Source organism: Tursiops truncatus, chromosome 15, assembly GCF_011762595.2.
Source record: "Tursiops truncatus isolate mTurTru1 chromosome 15, mTurTru1.mat.Y, whole genome shotgun sequence".
NCBI classification, from domain to species: Eukaryota; Metazoa; Chordata; class Mammalia; order Artiodactyla; family Delphinidae; genus Tursiops; species Tursiops truncatus.
The window spans coordinates 71,192,255-71,214,747 of record NC_047048.1 but is presented as its reverse complement, the minus strand read 5'-3'; the positions used below and the strand labels follow the sequence as shown (position 1 = coordinate 71,214,747).

Here is a 22,493-nt window from a genome sequence, read left to right as displayed (position 1 = left end):
TAAAGTAAGAGTAACTTGGTATATGCAGCATAACGATTGCCTCCTGGCTCTCGTCCTACCCGTGACGTGGGCATCTGCACGGTGGCCATGTCTCCTTCGGGACCCTACACCAGGGAGGACAGATGCTCGCGGAGCAGCAGATGCTCTCCTCCGGCCCCCGTCTCCCCACACCCCCGAGTCTCGGCACTGTCATCCTTGTCACCGCTAGCATTTACTGGGAGCACCACTCTAAGTGAGCACTTTACACGGATGATCTACCTAAGTGTCTTGGGAATACAGACACAAGCCCTCTGTGGGGGTGGTGGGACGGGGGGCGAGCTGGAGAAGCCCTGAAACTTCTGAGATGAAGTTTCCGTCCTGCAGAAAGGAAAAAGAGGCCCTGATATCTAAGTTAATACTAAAGGCAAGCACCTACACAACGCTCTCCATGCGCCAGACACCAAGTGCTTGACATACATTACACGTCAATTAATTTAATCCTCATGACAATCCTGTGATTTCAGTATATTATTATCCCTATGTCACAGAAGAACAAGCCAAGGAAGAGGGTGGCTCAGTGATTTGCCCAGTGTCTCACGGCCGAGACGTGGCAGAGTCAAGATTCAAACCCAGAGGCCCTGCTCTTAACCAGCGTTGGGGGCAGGCAGACTCACAAAAGCACGGGTTTGAGAACCAACTCAGCCTGTGTTGAAAACGTGGCTCTGCCTCTGCAGATGCTGTGAGACTCACGCCAGGGACCGACTGTTCCAGGGCTTCCTCCTCTACAGAAGTAGGGCCACAGGGCCTCATCGTGTTTATTATAAGAATCAAATAAGACCGTGGCTGTCGGGTGGTCGGCACAGTGCCTGGTGCCCTGTGTGCTTAAAGATGGCAATGAGTGTGACAACACACAATCTTGGCTACAGCCCAGGGGGGCCCATCTTCCACCTGTGTCTGCAGCTGTCGGGCAAGTGGCCTTGTGGCCATTGCCGTATGTGTGGAGTGTTCACTGCATCCGAGCGAGGCCAGGCCAGGCTGGCAGGGGCGGGAATGAATGCCGACATTCTCCACAGCAGGTGGTGAGAAATTCTGTGAGCTCACAGCCAGTGTAACAGGCACAGTGTTTCAGGAGCTCAGAAGGCTCACTCAAGTATCACAGGAGATTTATAGAATCACTGGCTCCCTCAGCCCCTTCCTGAAGCCTCACCAGGGAAAGGGTATCGAAAGGTGGGTGAAGGAGCCTCTTTCTGTCCCCCTCTTCCCTTTAGAGGGAAGCACTGCAGTGGCCTCCCTAGAAATGGCTTAGTGACCTGTCACCACAGGAATGTCCCTTGGTCCGCTTCAGGGAGGTGGTCTCAGAAGTGAGAAAAGCCTCACAGTTCAAGACGGAAGGTTCTTTGTAATGTGAGAATGGAAAGACTTGAGAGGGTGTGGAAGTGCTGGAAAGTCGGGCTGAAAATATCCATCTTGCCTTCCAGCCTGTGTGGTTTGACACCATCCTGGAGGCTGGTGTCCTTGGTGCAGGGACACCCCGGAGGGTGATGCCTGCCTCGTCTTTAGCTTTTTCGATTCCTTCTCCAAATAGAGGACACCCTAAACCTAATACTGAATGCAACTGGTGGTTAAGGACGGATCCTAACTGCACTGGCTGTGTAACCTTGGACAAATAACTTGCCCTTTTTGAGCCTCACTTTTCTCCTCTGGAAAACAGACAATCTCAGTTCCTCCACCCTTGGGGTGAAAAGAGAATTGGACGAGTTCATAATAGGTGTGGCGCTCTTAGTGTAGGACTTCATGTCGTATGTATTTGGTGGACAGTAAACATGCCATAAATGATAGCTATCCCTGTTGTTATTAATAACCGTTATTGTAGGGTTTCCCTGGTGGCGCAGTGGTTGAGAGTCCGCCTGCCGATGCAGGGGATGCGGGTTCGTGCCCCGGTCCAGGAGGATCCCACATGCCGCGGAGCGGCTGGGCCCGTGAGCCATGGCCGCTGAGCCTGCACGTCCGGAGCCTGTGCTCCGAAACGGGAGAGGCCACAACAGTGAGAGGCCCGCGTACCACAAAAAAAAAAAAAGGAGTGGAAAAGAGAACATTCTACTCTATTTTGGGTTAACAATGCCTAAGGGCTGGCACTTTCCCACAATGCCCGTTAACGTCTGTATAGTTTAACAAAATAGTTTTCATCCAACCATTCATCAAATATTCACTGAATACCTACTCTAGGCCAGGCACTATGTACTGAAGGCACATAGGATCCTTCAGTGGGAAGAGAAACGAAAAGCTCCCCAAATCGTTGCCCTTACGAAGCTTACATCTTAGTGAGGTGAGACAGACATATGACAATTAACACGGTAAATTAGTAAATGACTCTTAGATTAGAAGGTGTTACAGAAAAGAAAAGAAAGAAAATACAGTGAAGGAAGGCGAGCTGGGAGTTGGGACGGGAGGCTCGCTTCTGACCCGTCCATTTGGATAAAGACTTAACTGCAAGATGAAGAAACGGAAGTCGGTGGAACTGCACTAGCTTGCCAACTTGTCCTGCCACTTCAGGCAAGCACCACCTCCTCCCTAGGCCTCAGTTTCCCCACTTGTAAGAGAGGGCTGCCTAGATGATCTCAAAGGTCTCCTGAAACTCAGTGGTTCTCAAAGTACGATCCGTGGATCACCTGCATCAGAACCACTTGTTGAAAATACCGACTCCTGAGCCCCCAGCCAGAGCTACTGGATCAGGCCCCCTGGGAGGGGAGGCGCAGGACTTCAGGTGCTAAAGAAGCTATTCAGGCATTTCTTATAAGCCCTCAATTGGATAAGCGTGATCCTACACCTTCCTTCTCCTTTTCCTGGCAGTGAAATTCTCACAAAGTAATCGCTGCCTGTCTCTGGTCAAGGCTTCTTCTAGGTTTCCAATTTCTCTGCAGCTCTTTTGCCCTTGATTCTAATCTGGGGGCAACAACAAGCACCCTGGCTTTATCTCAGCTACCTTCAGGCTAATTTACTTGCCCTAAGGCCCTTGGGGCTTAAGTTACAACTGACCTATTAGAACACAGCCAGCCAGTCACACCATCCAGATATGGATTTTTCTGAAAACAAGCTCAGAGAATGGTTTTCTGGCGCCAAGTGTAGCGTTTCACCTTCCTGGTCCTTGGTGGCATAAATAAATTTCAAATGTATATCCTGCAGTAGAACAGCTGTGGTTCCACAGTTCGCTGCAGCCAGCATCCTGATGGAGTAAATGCTCATACCAGCCACACAGGTAGTTTGAGCGGCTTTCACTAGCTAAAGGGAATATCACCATTTGGTGTCTCATCTAAACCCTAGGACGGAAACTTCCTCTCTACACTGTGATTCCCACAATTCCATCTCTAGACCAGAGTTCTCCTCTGAACTCCAGACTCACACACCCTGATCAGATCCTACTGGCTACCTCCGTCCCTTAACACATCCAAACTAAAACTCTTGAGTCTCATCCTCCTTCATCCCCAAACCTCTTCTCCTTACCCCCTGGTCTTCCCCATCTCAGGAATGGTACCCCCATCCTCCCAGGTGCTCAAAATCATCCCCGATTTTCCCCTTTCTGTCACCACCCCGTTGACCACATACAGTCCTTCGATCTAGTCTCTGAAATACTGGTATAACTCAAATCCAACCACTTTTCTCATCTCTGCCTCCGAGCCCTCAATTCAGGCCACCATCATCTCCCAGCAACAAACAATTAAAAATACAGAAATGAGCCGCCCGTATGTTGCCTACTGCATTTAGAATAAAATCCAACAACTCACCAGGGGCTACAATGGCCCTACGTCTCCGGCCTGTCATCCCCTCCAACTTCATGACTGCTGCTGCTCAGGACCCTCTAGCTATGCTTTATTTCAGATCGTCAGACAGGCCACACTTTTCTGGCCTCAACAGCTATGCAGTTAATGATCCTCCTGCCTGGATGGCTTGTCGCCAGTTCTTCCTTATCCTTTTGGCCTTAGCTCAGATGTGAACTCCTCAGAGAACTCAAGCAAGCCCTCTCCCGCAAGCAAGCAAGCCCGTCTTATCTAGAAAGGCTGCTGGAGGAGCAGCTGGGTTTGGGGGAGAGCAGTGGCTTTGAGTCAGATGGCCCTGGTTCCACGGGTGCCCTGCCTTTGGGAGCTGGATGGCCCTGGGCAAGTCTTTAATGTGTGCCACACCTGCCTGCTTCTTCAATGGAGGACAAAAGTATTTCACCTACAAGGGAAGTTGTGAGGCTTAGAGGTGTTGGTAAAGTATAAAACAGAGCGCCTGGTGCGCAGAAAGAAAGTAGATAAATGGAAGCTGTCACCTTAAGTCCTTTCTTGGCAAATGGAGGAACTAGGTGAGTAATATAGCAGCTGCTGCTGCTGTAAGAGCTGAATGTGACGAGCTCACAGTGTGGTGCAGGACACACGCCCACTCACAGAGGCGTCTCTAGCGAACTCTGTGTGAGAAACCCCGAATCAGATGGACCTGGCTTGTTTCTTCTGGGCCAGACGACAGCAAGGTCCTCAGATTGCCGGCATTAGGACCGAGCCAGAAGGCTGATGGGAAGTGATTTCTTCTCAAATGGCCTTAGCAACCCTGAGATTCTGAATGATGGCGTGTCCATGTCAGTTGCACAAGTGGCCTAGAGAACAACTGAGAAGATCTGGCTGGTGTTTCATCACAAGCAACAAGTCACAGGAATTACACTGACAGTGAGCCCATCTTGAATCAGCAGGGTCAAGCTAAACTGAACACATCAGAACATACAGGAGAGTTTCATCCTGCCTTGGCAACGAGGCCCATGGTGGACAAACAATCCAAGGTATAGGATTTAGACCTATTTCAAAGTCCTGCTCCGCTGATGCCAGAAACTCTTACCTCAGAAGTCTACCATGAGAATGGTGTCATGATACGTACCTAAAAAAAAATTCAGGGCTTCCCTGGTGGTGCAGTGGTTGAGAGTCTGCCTGCCGGTGCAGGGGACGCGGGTTCGTGCCCCGGTCCGGGAAGATCCCACATGCCGCGGAGCGGTTGGGCCCGTGAGCCATGGCCGCTGAGCCTGCGCGTCCGGAGCCTGTGCTCCGCAACGGGAGAGGCCACAACAGTGAGAGGCCCACGTACCGCAAATAAATAAATAAATAAATAAATAAATAAAATTCAAACACGTCATCCCTTCGGGACAGGTAAGTCAGGCTGATACCCTGTCACAGGTGATGTTTTATTGCAGCCAAGAACGAACACACCTTTGGAATTTAGCAAGATGACAAGGAAGCTTGATAGAGGCGAAACTACCAGCAGGCCACCCCATTCCTTTACCACCCGCCACTAGAAGGTTAGCAAAAGCGCAACAGAGAAAACATATAAAGGTCAGGCAAAAGGCATCTAAGACATGGATTTAGTTCCACCAAAGAAACGTTCCTGGGCTTCCCTGGTGGCGCAGTGGTTGAGAGTCCGCCTGCCGATGCAGGGTACATGGGTTCGTGCCCCGGTCCGGGAAGATCCCACATGCCGCAGAGTGGCTGGGCCCGTGAGCCATGGCCGCTGAGCCTGCGCGTCCAGAGCCTGTGCTCCGCAACGGAAGAGGCCACAACAGTGAGAGGCCCGCGTACCCGCAAAAAAAAAAAAAAAAAAAAAATACGTTCCCTTTCTTGATGTGACCTTATCTTTATCTAGGGGTGGATTCAAGACTGGGGAGAGGTGACTCCAGTAAGATAAGACTCTCCAGTGATGCAGTCACCTCTTAGCAGATGAGTGAGAGGATAGCCAAGCAGAAAAGCAAGGACGCTGCACCCAAATCACAGCTGGTGTGGATTAAGTAAGCACTAGATTACTCGATTTCAAAAGATCTTGCTCCTTAAATAAGCCTTGTGAGAATTTTAATGAGAGATTTCCTCTGATTCAAATTGTGGTCATGCCAAATCATGTTTCCATCAGTCCCTTATAAACTCTTCCTCATGCTTCTCCAATAAGGAAGAAAAGTGGCAAAACTGTTATCAGTGAATTATTACTTCAATCCTATTCTGAGCTTATGATAACTTCAAATCAATACATGGAACGGTTACCAGAATTCCAGTCAAAGCAAACATGACTGCACGTGTATAAAATATTTATCAAGATGACTGGAATGAAATGTAGACTTTAAGCATAGGTAAAACAAAGACATCTGGCTTCAAGCAGGCACAGTGATATAATGACAAGAGCTCCAACAGGGGTCAGAAGATTGGCCTCAGACAACCTGAAGACTGCATCCAGAGAGCCCCCTACCCAGAGGGTTCAGTATGAATCGTGTGTGTATGTGTGTGTGTGTCTGTGTGCGTATGAAAGATGTAATTTGATAAATGGTATAAACAAAAAGACAAAAAGCAAAAGGGTTTTTTTCTTTAAATAATGGGGTTTTACTATAATATGAAGAATAGGGAATTCCTTGGCGGTCCAATGGTTAGGACTCTGAGCTTTCACTACCGAGGGTGTGGATTCAATCCCTGGTTGGGGAGCTAAGATCCCACAAGTGGTGCAGCAAAAGAGAGCGAGAGGGAAAGAGAGAGAGAAGGAGAGAGATAGAGAAAGAGAGAGAGAGAAAGAGAGAAGGAGGGAAGGAGAGAAAAGAAAGAAAGAAAGGAAGGATGGGAGGGAGGGAGGGAGGGAGAACGGAAGGAAGGAAGGGAGGGAGGGAGGAAGGGAGGAAGGAAGGAAGGAAGGGAGGAAGAAGGAAAGGAAGGGGACTCCCCTGGTGGCGCAGTGGTTAAGAATCCGCCTGCCAATGCAGGGGACACGGGTTCGAACCCTGATCTGGGAAGATCCCACATGCCTCGGAGCAACTAGGTCCATGCGCCACAGCTACTGAGCCTGTGCTCTAGAGCCCGTGAGCCACAACTACTGAGCTCACGCGCCACAACTGCTGAAGCCCACGTACCTACAGTCCATGCTCTGCAACAAGAGAAGCCACCGCCATGAGAAGCCCGTGCACCACAACGAAGAGTAGACCCCGCTCACTGCAACTAGAGAAAGCCCGCGCGCAGCAACGAAGACCCAACGCAGCCATAAATAAATAAATAAATAAATAAATAAAACAAAGCAAACTCTATGGAGATAAAACATAATAAAAAAAAGAAGGGAAGGAAGGAAGGGGGAAAGAAAGAATAGTACTTGCATTCTCTTGGTTATTTGTGATTTACTGAAAGTCATCCTTGAACTTCTGTGACAAAATGAATTTTTGAAGAAGTACTTTCACATGCTTAGAATTTACTCCAACTCTGTTCTGGCGTGAACTTTTACAACTTACTCTGAAAATCACAAGGCACCTGCTTTTTGTTGTTGTTTCAGTTTGGTTTTGTCTGTGAGTTTTATAATAGCCGTTGGCCAAAGATAGTCAAGTTTTGACGAAACCCAGATTTTTCACTGCAATCATGATTCTGGCTTTCCACAGCAAGAACCCAAAAAGAAATTTCATACCCCAAATATAAAAGAATAATGGACCTCAAGAGGCATTGCACTGCTAATATTTAACATTACATCTTTAGCGAGTACTGGCTCTGTCAGACACCTGTGCTTGGCCTGAACTGGGCAGGAGTAGGGATGATTGAGGCGTGTGGGCCAAGTAAGGGTGTGTATGGGACAGAAAGGGTATGGCAGGGTCCTTTCACACTAGAGGTAGATAAGTCATGAAACCAAGCTACAGTATGAGGCATTACTAAGTGCCCAATGACTGCTAATTAGAGCTACTCTGAACTGAGTGCTATGTGCGAGATAGGCATTGTGCTCAGCACTTTACATGCATCATCTCATGTAATCCTCAGAAGAGTCCACGAAATAAGTAGTGGTACCCATTTTACAGAGATGGAAACTGAGACTTAGAGAGATACAGGAATTGTTCCCCTGACCCCAGAGCCAGCAAATGTAAGTGGCTGGGTTAGGATATGAGCTCTTGCATGTCTGAGTGCAAAGCCAAGCCAACTCTGTGTCAAGGCAACATGTACTACAGTTGAGAGAAGGAAGTATCTCTGTGGTCAGAGTCTCTGAGAGAAAGAGCTTGCCTTTTTATATATTTATAGTGCAAAGAAGGGGTACTCACTCTAATTCAGGGAAAGTCTGAATTGTAGAATTTTCAAAAATGAAATGCAAATCTTGTTATTTTAAGTAACTATCACATATGAGGTACAGGGAGCTAATAAAATTAGGTTAAGTAAATGAAAGGATTTACAAGTTCACTTATCAATATCACTAATAGCTACTCAAAATTCCTTTGGGTTTTTTCCATGGTTTTCCAATGTCATTTTTCCATTGGGTTTCCAATTCCATGGTTTTTCATGCCTCCATGCTTCTGCAGAACAGAATCCTCCCTGTCTTCGGATTAGGAGATGCCCATTCGACCCTGCAGCCCCGCTCAAGCTCCCACTCCTCTCTCTCCCCAGCTCCCTTTTCCTTTTACTAAAGTGGGAGCTATTTAAGAGTAGGAACTACCTTTAATATATTTTCAGAGAGTCAGGACAGCAGAAAACAGTTCTCAATGAATATTTAATAAAGAAATAGATCCTTCAATCTTGAAGCCTTTGCTTGAAAATGATACTGACTTTTTATTGGCTTCCCTCAATGACTAGTAAGACACCGGGCTTTTCGGAAGCTTTGAAAATATGTAATCAATAAATAAGCATAATATAAGTGTGTTAAATAAGGTTATGTCAGTTATTCCAAACTGACTCATGCGTGCCAAAGTCAAATGAACGGCTCGACCAGTGTAATGACTGCAATAAAGTTACAAGGGAGAAGGGACAGGAAAATCCACGCTGGTCTTGACTGCTGCTGATTGCTCTGTAAGAAAAATTCTATTTTAAGAGTAGCTCTAAATTGGTTTATAGATCTCACACTTAAGGAAGCCAAACTATGAGAGGAAAATTTTCAGGAAGTTAGCAAACACATAGCCTCCTAGAATAATTAAACGTCCTAAAAGAACTGTCAATGTCTAAAGGAGGCAAAGTAGAGGAATAGAGCTGAATATGATGCTCCCGATATGTGAAAGCACTAAAGGGAGACATCAACAGTATCATCGTTCTTGCGGGATATTAATCTTTCAGAGGATATGAAAACCTAAAACACCAACTGCACCAAGCTGCAGTTTTAATGTAGTTGAATAATTCGGGAAAAGGGCTAGCTAATCACACAAGAATCCCTATAAGTTGTGCCTTTGCACACTTTCTTGGGCTGGAAATTTCCAAGGTAACAAAAAGTCCAGGCTATTTTCTCCCTTATCTTACCAAATAAGAAGAAGCCCAAAGAATCCCAAGCAAAATCGGAAGGCTGAAATACAAATTAATCTCACTTTATTTAATAAAGGTAGTATTAAAAGGTATCTTCAAACATAAATAGGATCCAGTCTAAATACACTAAAAGAACAAAACGTTTACAGAAAACTAGTCAAGAAGGAAAGTACAAACTCTCTGAGTAATGAACAGCACTCGATTTCTGGAAAGCATATAAAACCTCTATAAGCCTTACTGCTGGGCACTCCCATGTAATGAAGGCTCAGAGATTTACAACCTAAGTACCCCAAGAGAAGTATTCTCACAATAGCCTTTGAGAAAAAAAAAAAAATCTGCAGCAAAAGCAGGTAAGTTCTATCTGCAAGGCATGTCAGCATCTTTCTGCAATGGCCATCAAGTTTTGGGACCTAAATTCCTTACAGTGTCAAAAAGAAAAAATTAGGTCTAGATAGAGGGGTGTGTCAGACTTACTCTGCCCAAACCACAAAACTGCTAAATATGGATTTTTACCATTTTCCTTTTCTTTTTCTGATTTAAGACTTCTGTATAAAGTCATCTTTTTTAAAGAAACTTAGAAAAATAAAAGCATTAATATGTATGTGTCCTAGATACTTTGAGATAGTTCTTTATTCTTTTCAACCAATGTTTAATCAGTATGAATAATCAAATGTGATTTAATTTATGCCATGGTAATACTTTTCAAATGTGTATCAATTCACAAACCAGAAAACATTCTTTGTAAAGACCATGTGTCCTAGTTTTTTGGCTCAGGAACAATGATCACCACATTCCTAGCAGTAGTAAGCTCATCCGAGCTCAGAGTTAAAAACACTGAGCTTCTCTGGTATGAAACTGTTCTTTACAATTTGTATCCTATATGTTTTCTATAGTGAGCAAGCATCATGAAGAAAGAAACTGTCTTCGACCTGGGGTCTGGCATAAAATTTGGAAACTATAATGACAGGGAGAGGGGAGAATGGTGATAATAAGACGATGTATACGGTAATATACCATGGGAAGGTATATTTCATGATTAAGATGATGTTTATATCTGTCTATAAACATAGTCTTTATAAGTTCTAATTTTCTTAAAACCTTTCCCCTTGTGAAATGTCTGACTGTTCATAGCACAAGTATATCTGACTCTTAATAGCACAAGTATATAGTTAGTACTGCTTTTGACTTGATAGTATTTCTTTTAAAAAGAACAGGGAGAGTGTATCAGTTACCAATTTATTACCTCTCAGCTCTGAGTGCACCCTTCTCTGTGTAATGCTCTGTGATAAACATGCATGTTGAGTGCTTCTCCTTTGAAGTGTACGTGATGTTTTTCTCAGGACAGGCTGGGGGGACAGTGCAGGGAGGAGGCAGCTCCCCTGAGCGTCCAGCACTGGGGCCAGCAGTGTGGATGTGAGGACAGTTGGTGGCGTGTGGCCCAGCCACGGCCCAGAACCTGGTTCCTGTGTGACTTTGCAGCCTCAGCCTGGTAATAACGTTTCAGCAGTCCTGTCGACGTGGACACCAGAGCTCCCACGAGGTTTGCAGGCTCTGAAGGTCTCCTGGCCCCACCGGTACCCAGACCCTCCATGCACGTCCATGGAACTGGCCCCTCCTTGCCTGCTCCTTGCCTGCACTCCAGAGGGCCATGGATGCCCATGGTCTGCCCAGAGCCTTTGGGCCAGCTCAGGTCTGGCCAAACCAGCAAACTCCTCTGCTAGGCCACGGGCTGAACCCCACCTCCTCTATTGAAGTCTGAACCCCTGGTAGTTTATCCTTCCTTGGGGACACTCCGTCAGCCCTAGGGAACCATAGAGAGTTTCCCTATACCTTACAGCTCCTCTTGTATCATAGGTAATAACTCCTTGTATTTTTTTTTTAATTTTTATTGGAGGATAGTTGATTTACAATGTTGTGTTAGTTTCAGGTGTACAGCCAAGTGACTCAGTTATATGTATACATATATCCACTCTTTTTTAGGCCATTATAGAGTACTGAGTAGAGTTCCTTGTGCTATACAGTAGGTCCTTATTAGTTATCTGTTTTACATATAGTAGTGTGTATGTGTCAATCCCAATCTCCCAGTTTATCCCTCCCCCCCACTTTCCCCCGGTAACCATGTGTGTTTTCTGTATCTGTGACTCTGTTCTATTTCTGTCTTTTTTTAGATTAATAACTCCTTGTAGTAAACCTCCCCCGTTTAACCTACATTGTGGTTTGTATCTCCTGACTGGACCCAGACTGCTACAGGGAGACAGGGTGCCGGTGAGGACACACACGAGCACGTGCTTGCCCACTAATGGAAAAACGTCCAAAATGCCAAACCCCGAAGAAAAATTTCAATTTGAAAAATGCCCAGGCAATTTCAAATGCAGAATAGTCGAGAATGTTTATTTACAGCCCAAGTGTAGGATTAAAATACTCTTATTTCCTCCCACTGAAACCTGTACTAATGGTGACTAGATAAACAAATTGTGGTTTAGCCAAACAATCGAAACTACTCAGCAGTCAAAGGAACAACTCCAGGTACATGCGACAACACCGATGAACCGCAAGACAGCACACTAACTGAAAGAACCCTCCACAGAAGAGTATGCCCTGAACGACTGACTCCATGCACAGACATCGTAGAAAAGAAAAAACTAGCAGAACAAAAAACAGCATGAGGGAACTCTTGGGGGTGATGGAAATGTTCTATATCCTCATTATGGTTGTGTTTACACAACTGTACACATCCGTCACAACTCAGCAAACTGTACACTAATTTAATAAGCCAATTTTACGGTATATAAATTTAACCTCAATAAACTTGACTTTATAAAGCAAAAACTACATATAAAAAATTGTGGAAGGTAGTTCAAGTAATACTTAAAGGGAATTTTAGAGCCTTACATGCATAGATTAGAAAAGAGAGACGATTTAAAATTATTAAGCTTAATTATCCAATTAGAGAAGGAAAAAACCCAGAATAAACCCAAAGAAAGTAGATAAAGGTAATATACATTTATGAATTCAAAAGCTAATGCTCAAGGGCAAGGATCAATAAAACCAAAAGCTGAATCTTTCAAATGACTAAACAAAACAAAACAAAAAAGCCCAGAAAACTTCTGATAAATTTGATAAAGAAAAAAAAAACAAGAAACAAACACTAGGAATGAAACCAAGCTGGAACTACATATTCTACAAATTTTAAAATCCAAAACTTGATGCCAAAAAATTTAAAAACTTATATGCAATCAAGATTTCTAGGGGGGGAAAAGCCCTAGATTTACGTGGAAGAAAACCAAAAAGACGATGGACTAAGAAATCTGGACCACAAGGATAAAGGAAAAAATGTATACTTAACTAATAGAGACACAGAGGATGAAGCAATCTTTGAACACAGAGATAACCATGATATTCCTGAGCAAAGTTGCTTCCCCATAAGCAGGAAAAAGAAAAGTTAACTCAATTTCCAGTTCTCCCAACAAGGCAGACTACTGATACAACTCCTGAAGCTTCCTCCTGTAGAAGAAGGGAAATCTCTGGGGGCCAGAACCATTGTTATAATACTAATCCCACCTTCTTATAATACTAACAATGCTATTCCTGGTAAATCAAGAAAGCATACAGAAAGGTAGGACAGAAGGATAAGCAGAAGCCCCCCCTGGGGTTGCCTTGGTGAGAGGGTAGGATTTAAGGAACTTGTTGTATAATGATTATAGTTACAATTACGATAATATAAGCCAGCATTTTAAAAACATGTATTGGGCTTCCTTGGTGGCTCAGTGGTTGAGAGTCCGCCTGCTGATGCAGGGGACACAGGTTTGTGCCCCGGTCCAGGAAGATCCCACATGCCGCGGAGCAGCTGGGCCCGTGAGCCATGGCCACTGAGCCTGCGCGTCCGGAGCCTGTGCTCCACAACGGGAGAGGCCACAGCAGTGAGAGGCCCGCGAACCGCAAAAAAAACCAACCCAACATTTATTACTCACTATTAGCAGGTCACTACATCGAGTACTTTTTGTGTATTATCTCATTTGCTCTTCATTAACTCTTACAGCTCTAATTGTTAACCTGATTCTTTAGATGGAGAATTTGAGGTCTGCAGGATAATGTACTCTGTCTCCGTCTGTGAAATGGAAAAGCTAGATAATCCCAACTAACCTTCTGGAAAGTTTCTGTGAGGAATAATCAAAATAAACATGAGGGTAGAAGATCCCTAAGGACAAATTTTGGCTGAAATCAGAAAACAAAGTATCTTCAGGCAGACCTTTGAAAGCAGCGGTATGTACTATTTCCCAGCTGTGGAATCCCCCCTTCTCAGAGATGACCAGAAGTGGTCAAGAAAACGCTGGACGATGTCTCTTGTTGGAGACGCAGCAGGACTAGAACACACACCCTTTAAGGCCCCTGTCCATTCTGAAAGCCCAGCACTCTGACTGACACAATGCCACGAGAGCTTATTGAGAGAGGCGATGGCTTCTAGGAATTCAAGACATAGGCCATTTGTTACCTGTGCTTTCAGTGAAGCCAGGTGGAAGTGACCTCGGGACAGCCCTTCCTAGGACCTGAGCTGTCAAGATACTGCTTGCAGGTCTTAGGATCCGTTTCTGCTCATCTGTTCTTTTTTTTTTTAATGTTTATTTATTTATTTGGCTGCACCGGGTCTTAGTTGTGGCACACGGGCTCTCTAGTCGCGGCATGTGGGATCTAGTTCCCTGACCAGGGATCAAACCCAGGCCCCCTGCATTGGGAGTGTGGAGTCTTAACCACTGGACCACCAAGGAAGTCCCTCTGCTCTTCTGTTCTAAGCCATCCAGATCTAAATTATTTCTTACTCCTATTCACACTGCTGCTACCCAAATTCACAAAACCCATGGTATGGACTCTGTTCTCTGGCTCACCATGTGGTTGAGCTAAAAACCATCCTACACTGTAAAAACAGAGAGTAACCGGCCATGAAGAATGTACTTGAAAGAAGGAGCCAAGCAGCCACAGATCAGGTTGCCTCAGAACCAAACAAAGGCAATGAAAACCAGTGTCAAGCTCACACAGGCTGATATCGCTCTAAACAACCCTCTGGGGTCACGCGCTGCGGCACTAAAGCCTTGTTCTTGGTGTCATTTCAATAACTGAGTTAAAATCCAAGCCTCCCTTGGCTGCTCGATTCCCCAGCAGAACAAGGCTGCTGTGGCTCGGGACAAAGACGACATTCATCTGCCATGTGGTTTCTCAGAAAGCATATCTAAACAGCAGGTTGCCCTGGCAATTCTGGATACATATTTCTTTTTCTGACTGATATTCTTGGCTGGTTTTCTGACAGTAAAAGTACAAGATCTCATTATATTCCCAAGTACAAATTAATTCAGCCTCAAAGCCCGGCTTTACAGGAAAAATAAGAAATCTGAAACAAAAACAGTATACCTTGTCAGGAACAATTTAGGACAGTCTTCTCACCAGGAACCACTCGGCGTGGTTACCCTAGTAAAGACCATTAATGTGCAACTGGTGTTTATCCTGGCTGGCTCCTGGGTACTCACAAGGCACTGCAGCATCGGAGACCAGAGTACTAATCATGGTCTCCATTCACCTTTCTTCCAGCACAGGATTATGAAAAGAAACTCATCAAAGAAAGGTTAACAAGTAAACAAGCATGGAGTTAGTCCAGGATGGAAAGATGGTGGCCAGAGACAGAGAGAGTAGCATCTGAGGTTTAAAATCCTGGCTTCATTCACACACTCCACAGATGAAATACCAACAACAAAGCAAACACATTTGGTACTGTATATATGTCCCAGCTAGCTAGTGGGAAGCAGCCACATAGCACATAGGAGATCAGCTTGGTGCTTTGTGTCCACCTAGAGGGGTGGGATAGCGGGTGTGGGAGGGAGACGCAAGAGGCAGGAGATATGGGGATATATGTATAGCTGATTCAATTTGTTATAAAGCAGAAACTAACACACCATTGTAAAGCAATTATACTCCAATAAGGATGTTAAAAAAATTTTAAAATTAAAAATAAATAAAATTATACATAAAAAGAGTAAAAAAAAATAAAGTTAATGAAAAAACAAAACAAAAAAAGCAAACACAAAGCCTCAACTCCTAAACCTCTCACTGACAAGAAGAGAAAGCCTGGCTTAGTAAGTGTGAATGATCTCAGAGCAACCTCGCTCCAACCAAAAAAGCTCCCAATACCAAACACCAAATAAAAGGAGAATGAGGAAGTCAATCAAAATAACATGATGTGGGGCTTCCCTGGTGGCACAGTGGTTAAGAATCTGCCTGCCAATGCAGGGGACACAGGTTCCAGCCCTGGTCCAGGAAGATCCCACATGCTGCAGAGCAACTAAGCCCACGCGCCACAACTACTGAGCCTGTGCTCTAGAGCCTGCGAGCCACAACTACTGAGCCCACATGCCACAACTACTGAAGCCCATGTGCCTAGAGCCCTTGCTCCGCAACAAGAGAAGCCACAGCAGTTGAGAAGCCCGCGCACCGCAACGAAGAGTAGCCCCTGCTCACCACAACTAGAGAAAGCCCGCACGCAGCAACAAAAACCCAATGCAGCAAAAAAAATAATAATAACATGATGTGATGGACTATTACGTAACCATCAGAATGATAATTTTATAGGTGTTTCTAATGATATGAGAAAATGTCTGATATGTTAAGTGAAAAAAAAAATCAAGATGCCATATTATATATACAGAATGATCTCAGCTGTGTACAATTTAAGTATGAGAAATATGGAAACAAATACTTTAAAATGTGAACTGTGATTATTGCTGGGGGTGGAGGAACAGTAGAAGAAATTTTCTTCTCTAAGACTGGTGGTTTTAACCCAGACCTACACTGTCTTTCGACCACAGCAGCAGAATCTGCCTTTTTGCCTGCAAGGTGAACCTAAAAACAAGCATCGATGATAAAATCTTTAAAAGACACTATCATAATTTAGGAGACTATGACTACAAAGGAGGAACCTGCCAAGACACTAAGATACTCAAGTAAGTTTCAAACTACAAGAACTAAAAGCATTTCTAATTAAAGCTATAAAGAGAACCGATGTGAAAGAGTGAATCATCATTGCAGGTGAAAATATACCATCACAACAAATTCAACCCACAGCTAAATTCTACAATACAAGAGAAAGCTGGGAATCACTGTCAAAGAAAGACCTCAGATACCTATTCATCAAACTTCCAAGAAAAAAATAAAAGCATTTTAAAGTTATAATTACTAGGACTTAGAGAGGGTCTGAATTTGCCCCCCAGATATAAAGTCCCCGGCAACAAGGATCACTGACCATTGGAGGCTATCGAAAGAAACTTAGGAGAAAAAGAAAAAGCACTGTACTTGATGCCAAATTATATAACCTGCAACCAGCCTAAGAGGACCCCTGACTCCTTTTTCAGTCCAGCACTGAAGGCCTTTTGGTCAGAAATAATCATTTTTGCTTGGCAAAAAAAGCATCAAGGCATAGAAAAGCTTTGGATCAAATTCTGTAGAATCAGCCTATTTGAGATGCTTTAAAGTTAATGCCAAAACCAATCTGGTGTTCTGTTCACAGCTCCTTTCCAGAGGTTGTAAAAGCAGAAAAATATTTAAACTCAAAGTTTGAAGTGGAAACTTGCTACCTGTAAAAACAAGCCACTTTTAAATATTAGAAGCCTTCGAGATTTGGTGATTCCAAATTCACCAGGTATATTAAAAATCATTGGTTGGAGGTAAAATTGGCTAACTGTTTAGAAAAAGATGAAGCTGGATTGCAACCTTACTCTTTACACCAAGACACATTCCAGAGAGGATAAATAATGAAAATGAAAAAAAAAGAAACATTCTAAAAGAAAGTAAGGGTTAATATTTTTATAATGTTGGGATCTGAAAAACTTCTAAACATGGCATTAAGTTCCAGAAACCATAGAGGAAAAGCTGCTAAATCAAAACACATAAAACTAAAACTACCTGGACAGTTAGACACGTTATATAAAGTTTTTAAAAACTGGGAAAATATCTTTAAAGGTTCATAATCTCACTTGATATATGAAGAACTCTTTGAAATCAATAGGAAAATAAGAATTCCAAGGATAATTAGATAAATAACACAAACTGACAATTCAGACACCAAAACGACAGGGGGATTTGACCATCGGTATCACAGTCTTAAATTTGACCCAAAGTTTGACCCAAGTGTTCTTGCAGGGATTAACTCTAAGGACATATGTATTGTGCAAAGGTGGTTCATTAAAACAATGTTTAATATTTTTTTTTTTGTTTTTTTTTTTTGTGGGTTTTTTTTTTTTGCGGTATGCGGGCCTCTCACTGTTGTGGCCTCTCCCGTTGAGGAGCACAGGCTCTGGACGCGCAGGCTCAGTGGCCATGACTCACGGGCCCAGCCGTTCTGCGGCATGTGGGATCTTCCCGGATCGGGGCACGAACCCGCGTCCCCTGCATCGGCAGGCGGACTCTCAACCACTGCGCCACCAGGGAAGCCCAACAATGTTTAATATTAAAAAGCCGGAAGCCACCTAAAGGTCCACGATTTGGGGATTGCTTAAATCAGAGGTCATAAACGCAGCTGTTTTTAGGGGCCGGCACAGGCAAGGTAAATGAGCTCAATGGGCCAGTTTTGATACAGGGAAACAGGAAGTGGTGCAGTCCGTGGTGAACTGGAGAGCTCAGACCCTTTTCGGTAATTCAAATTGTAAAAATTATGTGTGCCACAGCCAAACTGGCTCTCCTTTCCCCAGTCCCCATGGCCCCTCAGGGTTAGATGTGTAATCCACGGCCACGGGGTACATCCTACAGCCTGGTCTCTCCCCTCACTGTGAATGTGGGATGCTCACCTACCCGTCACACTGGAGGAGCTACAGAAGAGTTCATTGATGCAGCATCACTGGCTCCCAGGATAAGACAGAACCTTAAAGGTCATCTAGTCTACACGTTTCCTTGAGGCTACGGTCATTCTGCCTCGTTGAACAGGCCCAGGAACAGAAGGTAGCCAGGAGAAGGGGAAGGCACGGATGGGTGGAAGGCCAGTAGTCAGGGAATAAGGCTTATCCCGTGGGATTTTCATTTTCCACAAGAAAAAAACTGAGATGGGAGGAGAGGTCGTGCGAATGAAAGAAGGCAAACTCCTCCAAATCACATACCTTCTATATAACTGTACGTAAAACTGATCAAATTCCGGGAACTCAAGCGCGATTTCTGAAAATTCTCGCATAAAGTGCTGAGCTCACAGTACCACTGTTAAGCATTCCTTCAGCAATAAACTTCTGGGCAGCTGTTGCCCTCATTAACCAATCTGGCCAGAGAAGGGTTGCCACAGATAATGTGACAGATGATATATGGTATTTTATCACAAGGTCTTAATTCATCCCAGGAACTGGTTTAAATCCATCCTAGAATGGTTGTAGTTTATAATTACAGTCTCAGCAGCATGTCAAAAGTAGAAAATGTCCATCTGAATCTGGAATGGAACATTTCTTCCCAGTGAAAACAACTTTATGCTTGGTCCTGCCATATCTGGGAATATTAACACTTGGGAGAAGACAACCAATTCCTCGATTTACTTCATTTTAGACACTGCTCCCCCAAGATTTTTTAAACTCTCAGATACACCAAATGGAGAACAGATTTGTCGTTGCCACGTGTTAGGAAATGGGGTGGGAGGGTGTACCTATAAAAGCCAACAGGAGGAATCCTTGTGGTGATGGAACTGTTCTTTCACTCTTGACGGATGAATGTCAATATCCTGGTTGTGAAACTATGCTATGATTTTGCAAGATGTTACCAATGGGGCAACTGGGTATAGAGTACACAGGATCTCTCTGTATTATTTCTTACAACTACATGTGAATCTATAGTTATCTCAAAATAAAAAGTCTAGTTTTAAAAAAAGGAATATAGATAAGATTTTTAAAAGGGATACATCCATATTTGCCTGCTGATGCAGGGGACACGGGTTCGTGCCCCGGTCTGGGAGGATCCCACATGCCGCAGAGCGGCTGGGCCCATGAGCCATGGCCACTGAGCCTGCGCGTCCGGAGCCTGTGCTCCGCAACGGGAGAGGCCACAATGGTGAGAGGCCCGCGTACCGCAAAAAAAAAAAAAAAAGTAGATACGAGTTTGCTCTTCTTCCAGCAGCTGGCCACCCTTTAATCCGATGTGTGCAATGCAAATTCAGCTATACAGGCAGGAGCACTCGACAGGTGATGGCTCCCAGATAATGGCTCTCTATTGGTCTGTCTTGCGTCTTTCTCATCTCATTTTCTCTTTCTCTCTCTCTCTTTCACACACACACACACACACACACACACACACACACACACACACACACACACACACGAGCTATTTTATACCAACAAGCACACCCATCCGGATCAAAACTGTTTTGAAAAAGAACGCCGATGTGAGGACTTTCCAGGTCCTACAGCTCCCAGGTAGGCACAGAAGGGGAGAAATCTCACCAGAGAAAACACACAACGTCTGTAGGAATCAGTAAGTTTGATATTTAAACCCCATGAACAAGAAAGCCTCAACAGAATTAAGCTCATTTCAGGTGTTAAATAAATACTTTGAAGCAAACACCACTTAACTAGGAGGGGGGAGCCACAGCAGCAGGGCCCTCGACAGAGCTGTGAAATGAGCTTTGGGCTTGCTTCCTGCCTCTCTTGTCTGGGGCGACCTACCTCGTCATTTTTAACTCTTTTGCCCTGGTAGTTCATCTCTCCCACCTGTCTTACACACGAATACAAAATTTACCAAATGCCTACTATGGGTCAGGCACTCTGTTAAACACTTTAAAAGCCTTTTCTAATTTAATCTTCTCAATAAGTCCGAGGTAAGTATGATTAGTATCTTCATTCTAGGTTAAGGGACTGGCCTAGAGTTAAAGATCCCCTCAACAGTGAAGCCAGGACTGAATCCAGGTGTGTCTGGCTCTCGGTCAGCATGTTATCCTGCCTCCTGTGCTCATTTTGGTCTCCAGGGTGTCCAGAGCACCTCCCCACATTGTAAAAGGACAGAGGAAAAAAAAAAATTCCATATACTGAGCATCTTTTATGTGCTTTACACAGGCTATCTCTTTCCAGCTCAAATAAACCCTCTGACAGGTATGCATTGTTTCCATTTTAAAGATTAGTGAACAAAGGCTGAGAGAACTTGAGGGCTCTTGAAGACTTTTTCATCTCACTTTTACTTAGTAGATGAAAAAACGAGAGCCCCAGAAAGATTAGGTGGCTTGCGTAAGGACACAAAGCTAGTTACTATCAGAACCGAGATCTGATTACCAGCCCACTGCTCTCTTTAATGATATCCAAGCTCTCGCTCTGAAAGGAACCAACATATTAATTGTAGAGCAGGAATGCCAGGCACTTTGCTAGATGCTTTGCATTCTTCATCCAACGCTGATCTAGGGGATTCCCCACACTGCTGTTCCAATCAATGTTTTCTACTAACACGTACTACAGAAGGGGAACAAAACTTAAATTTCACATCTAACAATTTTGCAAGGTGATTAACATGCTCCTATACACACGGATGAATGGATATCACAGGAAGAAAATGTGAAGAGATTTGGAAAGGTTGTCAGAGAAGGCACAACGGGTTCGAACAACGTAATCAGATGACACATTCTGAGTACCTGTGTACCACGGCGATTTGCCAAGTGCTGGGCCCCTCAGGGAAAGACAATTCAGCCCCTGAATCAGATGATCACTCACCATCAGCACGTGTGTGACACTTCTCACCACAGAAGCATGTTATTCTGAGAAAAACTATGGTCTTGACCATCAGAAAACTTAAATCGAAAGCCTAGCTTCGTCACCCATGAATCACGTGCCGTGGGGGGATGGGCGGGCGGGTACCCGTAAGTCAGAGTCTCTGAGCCTCTCTGTCAACGAGTGGGAGCTTCTGCGCCAGGATGCTGTGAGAAGCAAACGGGACAAGACTTCTGCAGGAACCCAACACACGGTTAGCACCCAGTAACTGCTATTTTCATCAGTTCTTCTCAAATTCTACAACTTGAAAAGAGCAAGTGTCCCTGCCAGTAAAATTTAAAATAAGACAAATGGTGAAATGGGGAGGTATTAGTCAGAGGGTACCAAGTTCAGGGATACAAGATGAATAAGTCTTAGAGATCTACCATGCTGCACGGTGCTTACAGCAAACAATCGTGTATTGTATATACGTAAAAATTTGCCAGTAGGGTCGCTCTTATGTTAATAAAGAGTTCTTATCACACACACACAAATAATAATAATAAAATAAATACAGAAGGTGGGAGGGAAAAGAAGACAAGATAACGAGCAAGCAATATGAAGATTACTGGAGTGGGAGGTACAAACTATCTGGGTGTAAGACAGGCTACAAGGATGTATTGTAAAACACAGGGAATACAGCCAATATTTTAATAACTGTAAATGAAGTAGAACCTTTAAAAATTGTATAAATTTTTAAAAAAAAATTAATAAAAAAGATTACTAAAAATATTCAATGTCTACCACTAAGGTAAGAAGAGTAAATTTACAGAAAAACTAATATTGAATAGATAACAGGGTATGAGGGGGGAAAATTTCGGGAATAAGTGCCTGAAAGAGACCGATAGGCACTTTGTGACAGAGATATCACCAGAGGGCATATCAAGTGTTTGCTGTAGCCATTAAGACTCCTCTACAATTGATACCTTTGTTTTCACAGAGGTTATAGTTGGTCAAAACTCAAAGTGTTCTTAAAATAATAATGCCTTTTTATAGTGAGCATGACTTTTCCTGAACAACATCACAACTACTGTAAAACCCACGGTTACAAAGTAAATAATAAAGAACATCAAAAGAAGGTAAAAATTACATTGTTCCGACAAGGGGAATTACTTATGTAAATAATTGATGAAATGCAAAGCCTGTCAATCTACATTGTGTTCTGAATAAGCATGAAAAAATCATTCCGGTCAATAATAAGTACTCTCTTACTATTACAAAATTCCCACTGAGACTCGATAAACCTGAAACCATTCTTCCTGGTCACTAGAACCCCCATCACGTATTTTCTGAAAGAAGATTCTTTCACCTGCTTTGTAAAGTTAAATAAGTATCTAGTATGTCACTGGAGCGCACAGTTTGTTTTGTTTTTCCTGTGAGAAAATACCCAAGAGTTAACAGAGACAGGAAGCAACCTGGGGATTTGGGTTCTAGACTTGATTCTGGCATTAAAGTAGGAAAGTTGCCTTTTTATGTCTGGATTTCAGATCCTCAAACTATAAATGGGATAAGACCCTCCTCTTGCCCCTCTCAC

The 22,493-nt window shown here is 43.9% G+C and overlaps 1 protein-coding gene across 8 annotated transcripts in view; it reads right to left on the bottom strand.

Moving 5' to 3' along the window:
- The window catches only part of STK4 (serine/threonine kinase 4), a 127,552-nt gene that overhangs the window by 41,498 nt on the left and 63,561 nt on the right, over positions 1-22,493 (bottom strand). The window contains exon 11 of one of the 8 annotated variants that reach the window (XM_033841237.2): positions 14,264-14,516. The exons of the other annotated variants lie outside the window; for them this stretch is intronic. Coding sequence (XP_033697128.1) covers positions 14,433-14,516 — 84 coding nt within the window. The 3' untranslated portion in view covers positions 14,264-14,432. Of the gene's footprint in view, positions 1-14,263; positions 14,517-22,493 lie in introns of those variants that run through there. 8 annotated transcript variants of the gene reach the window in all.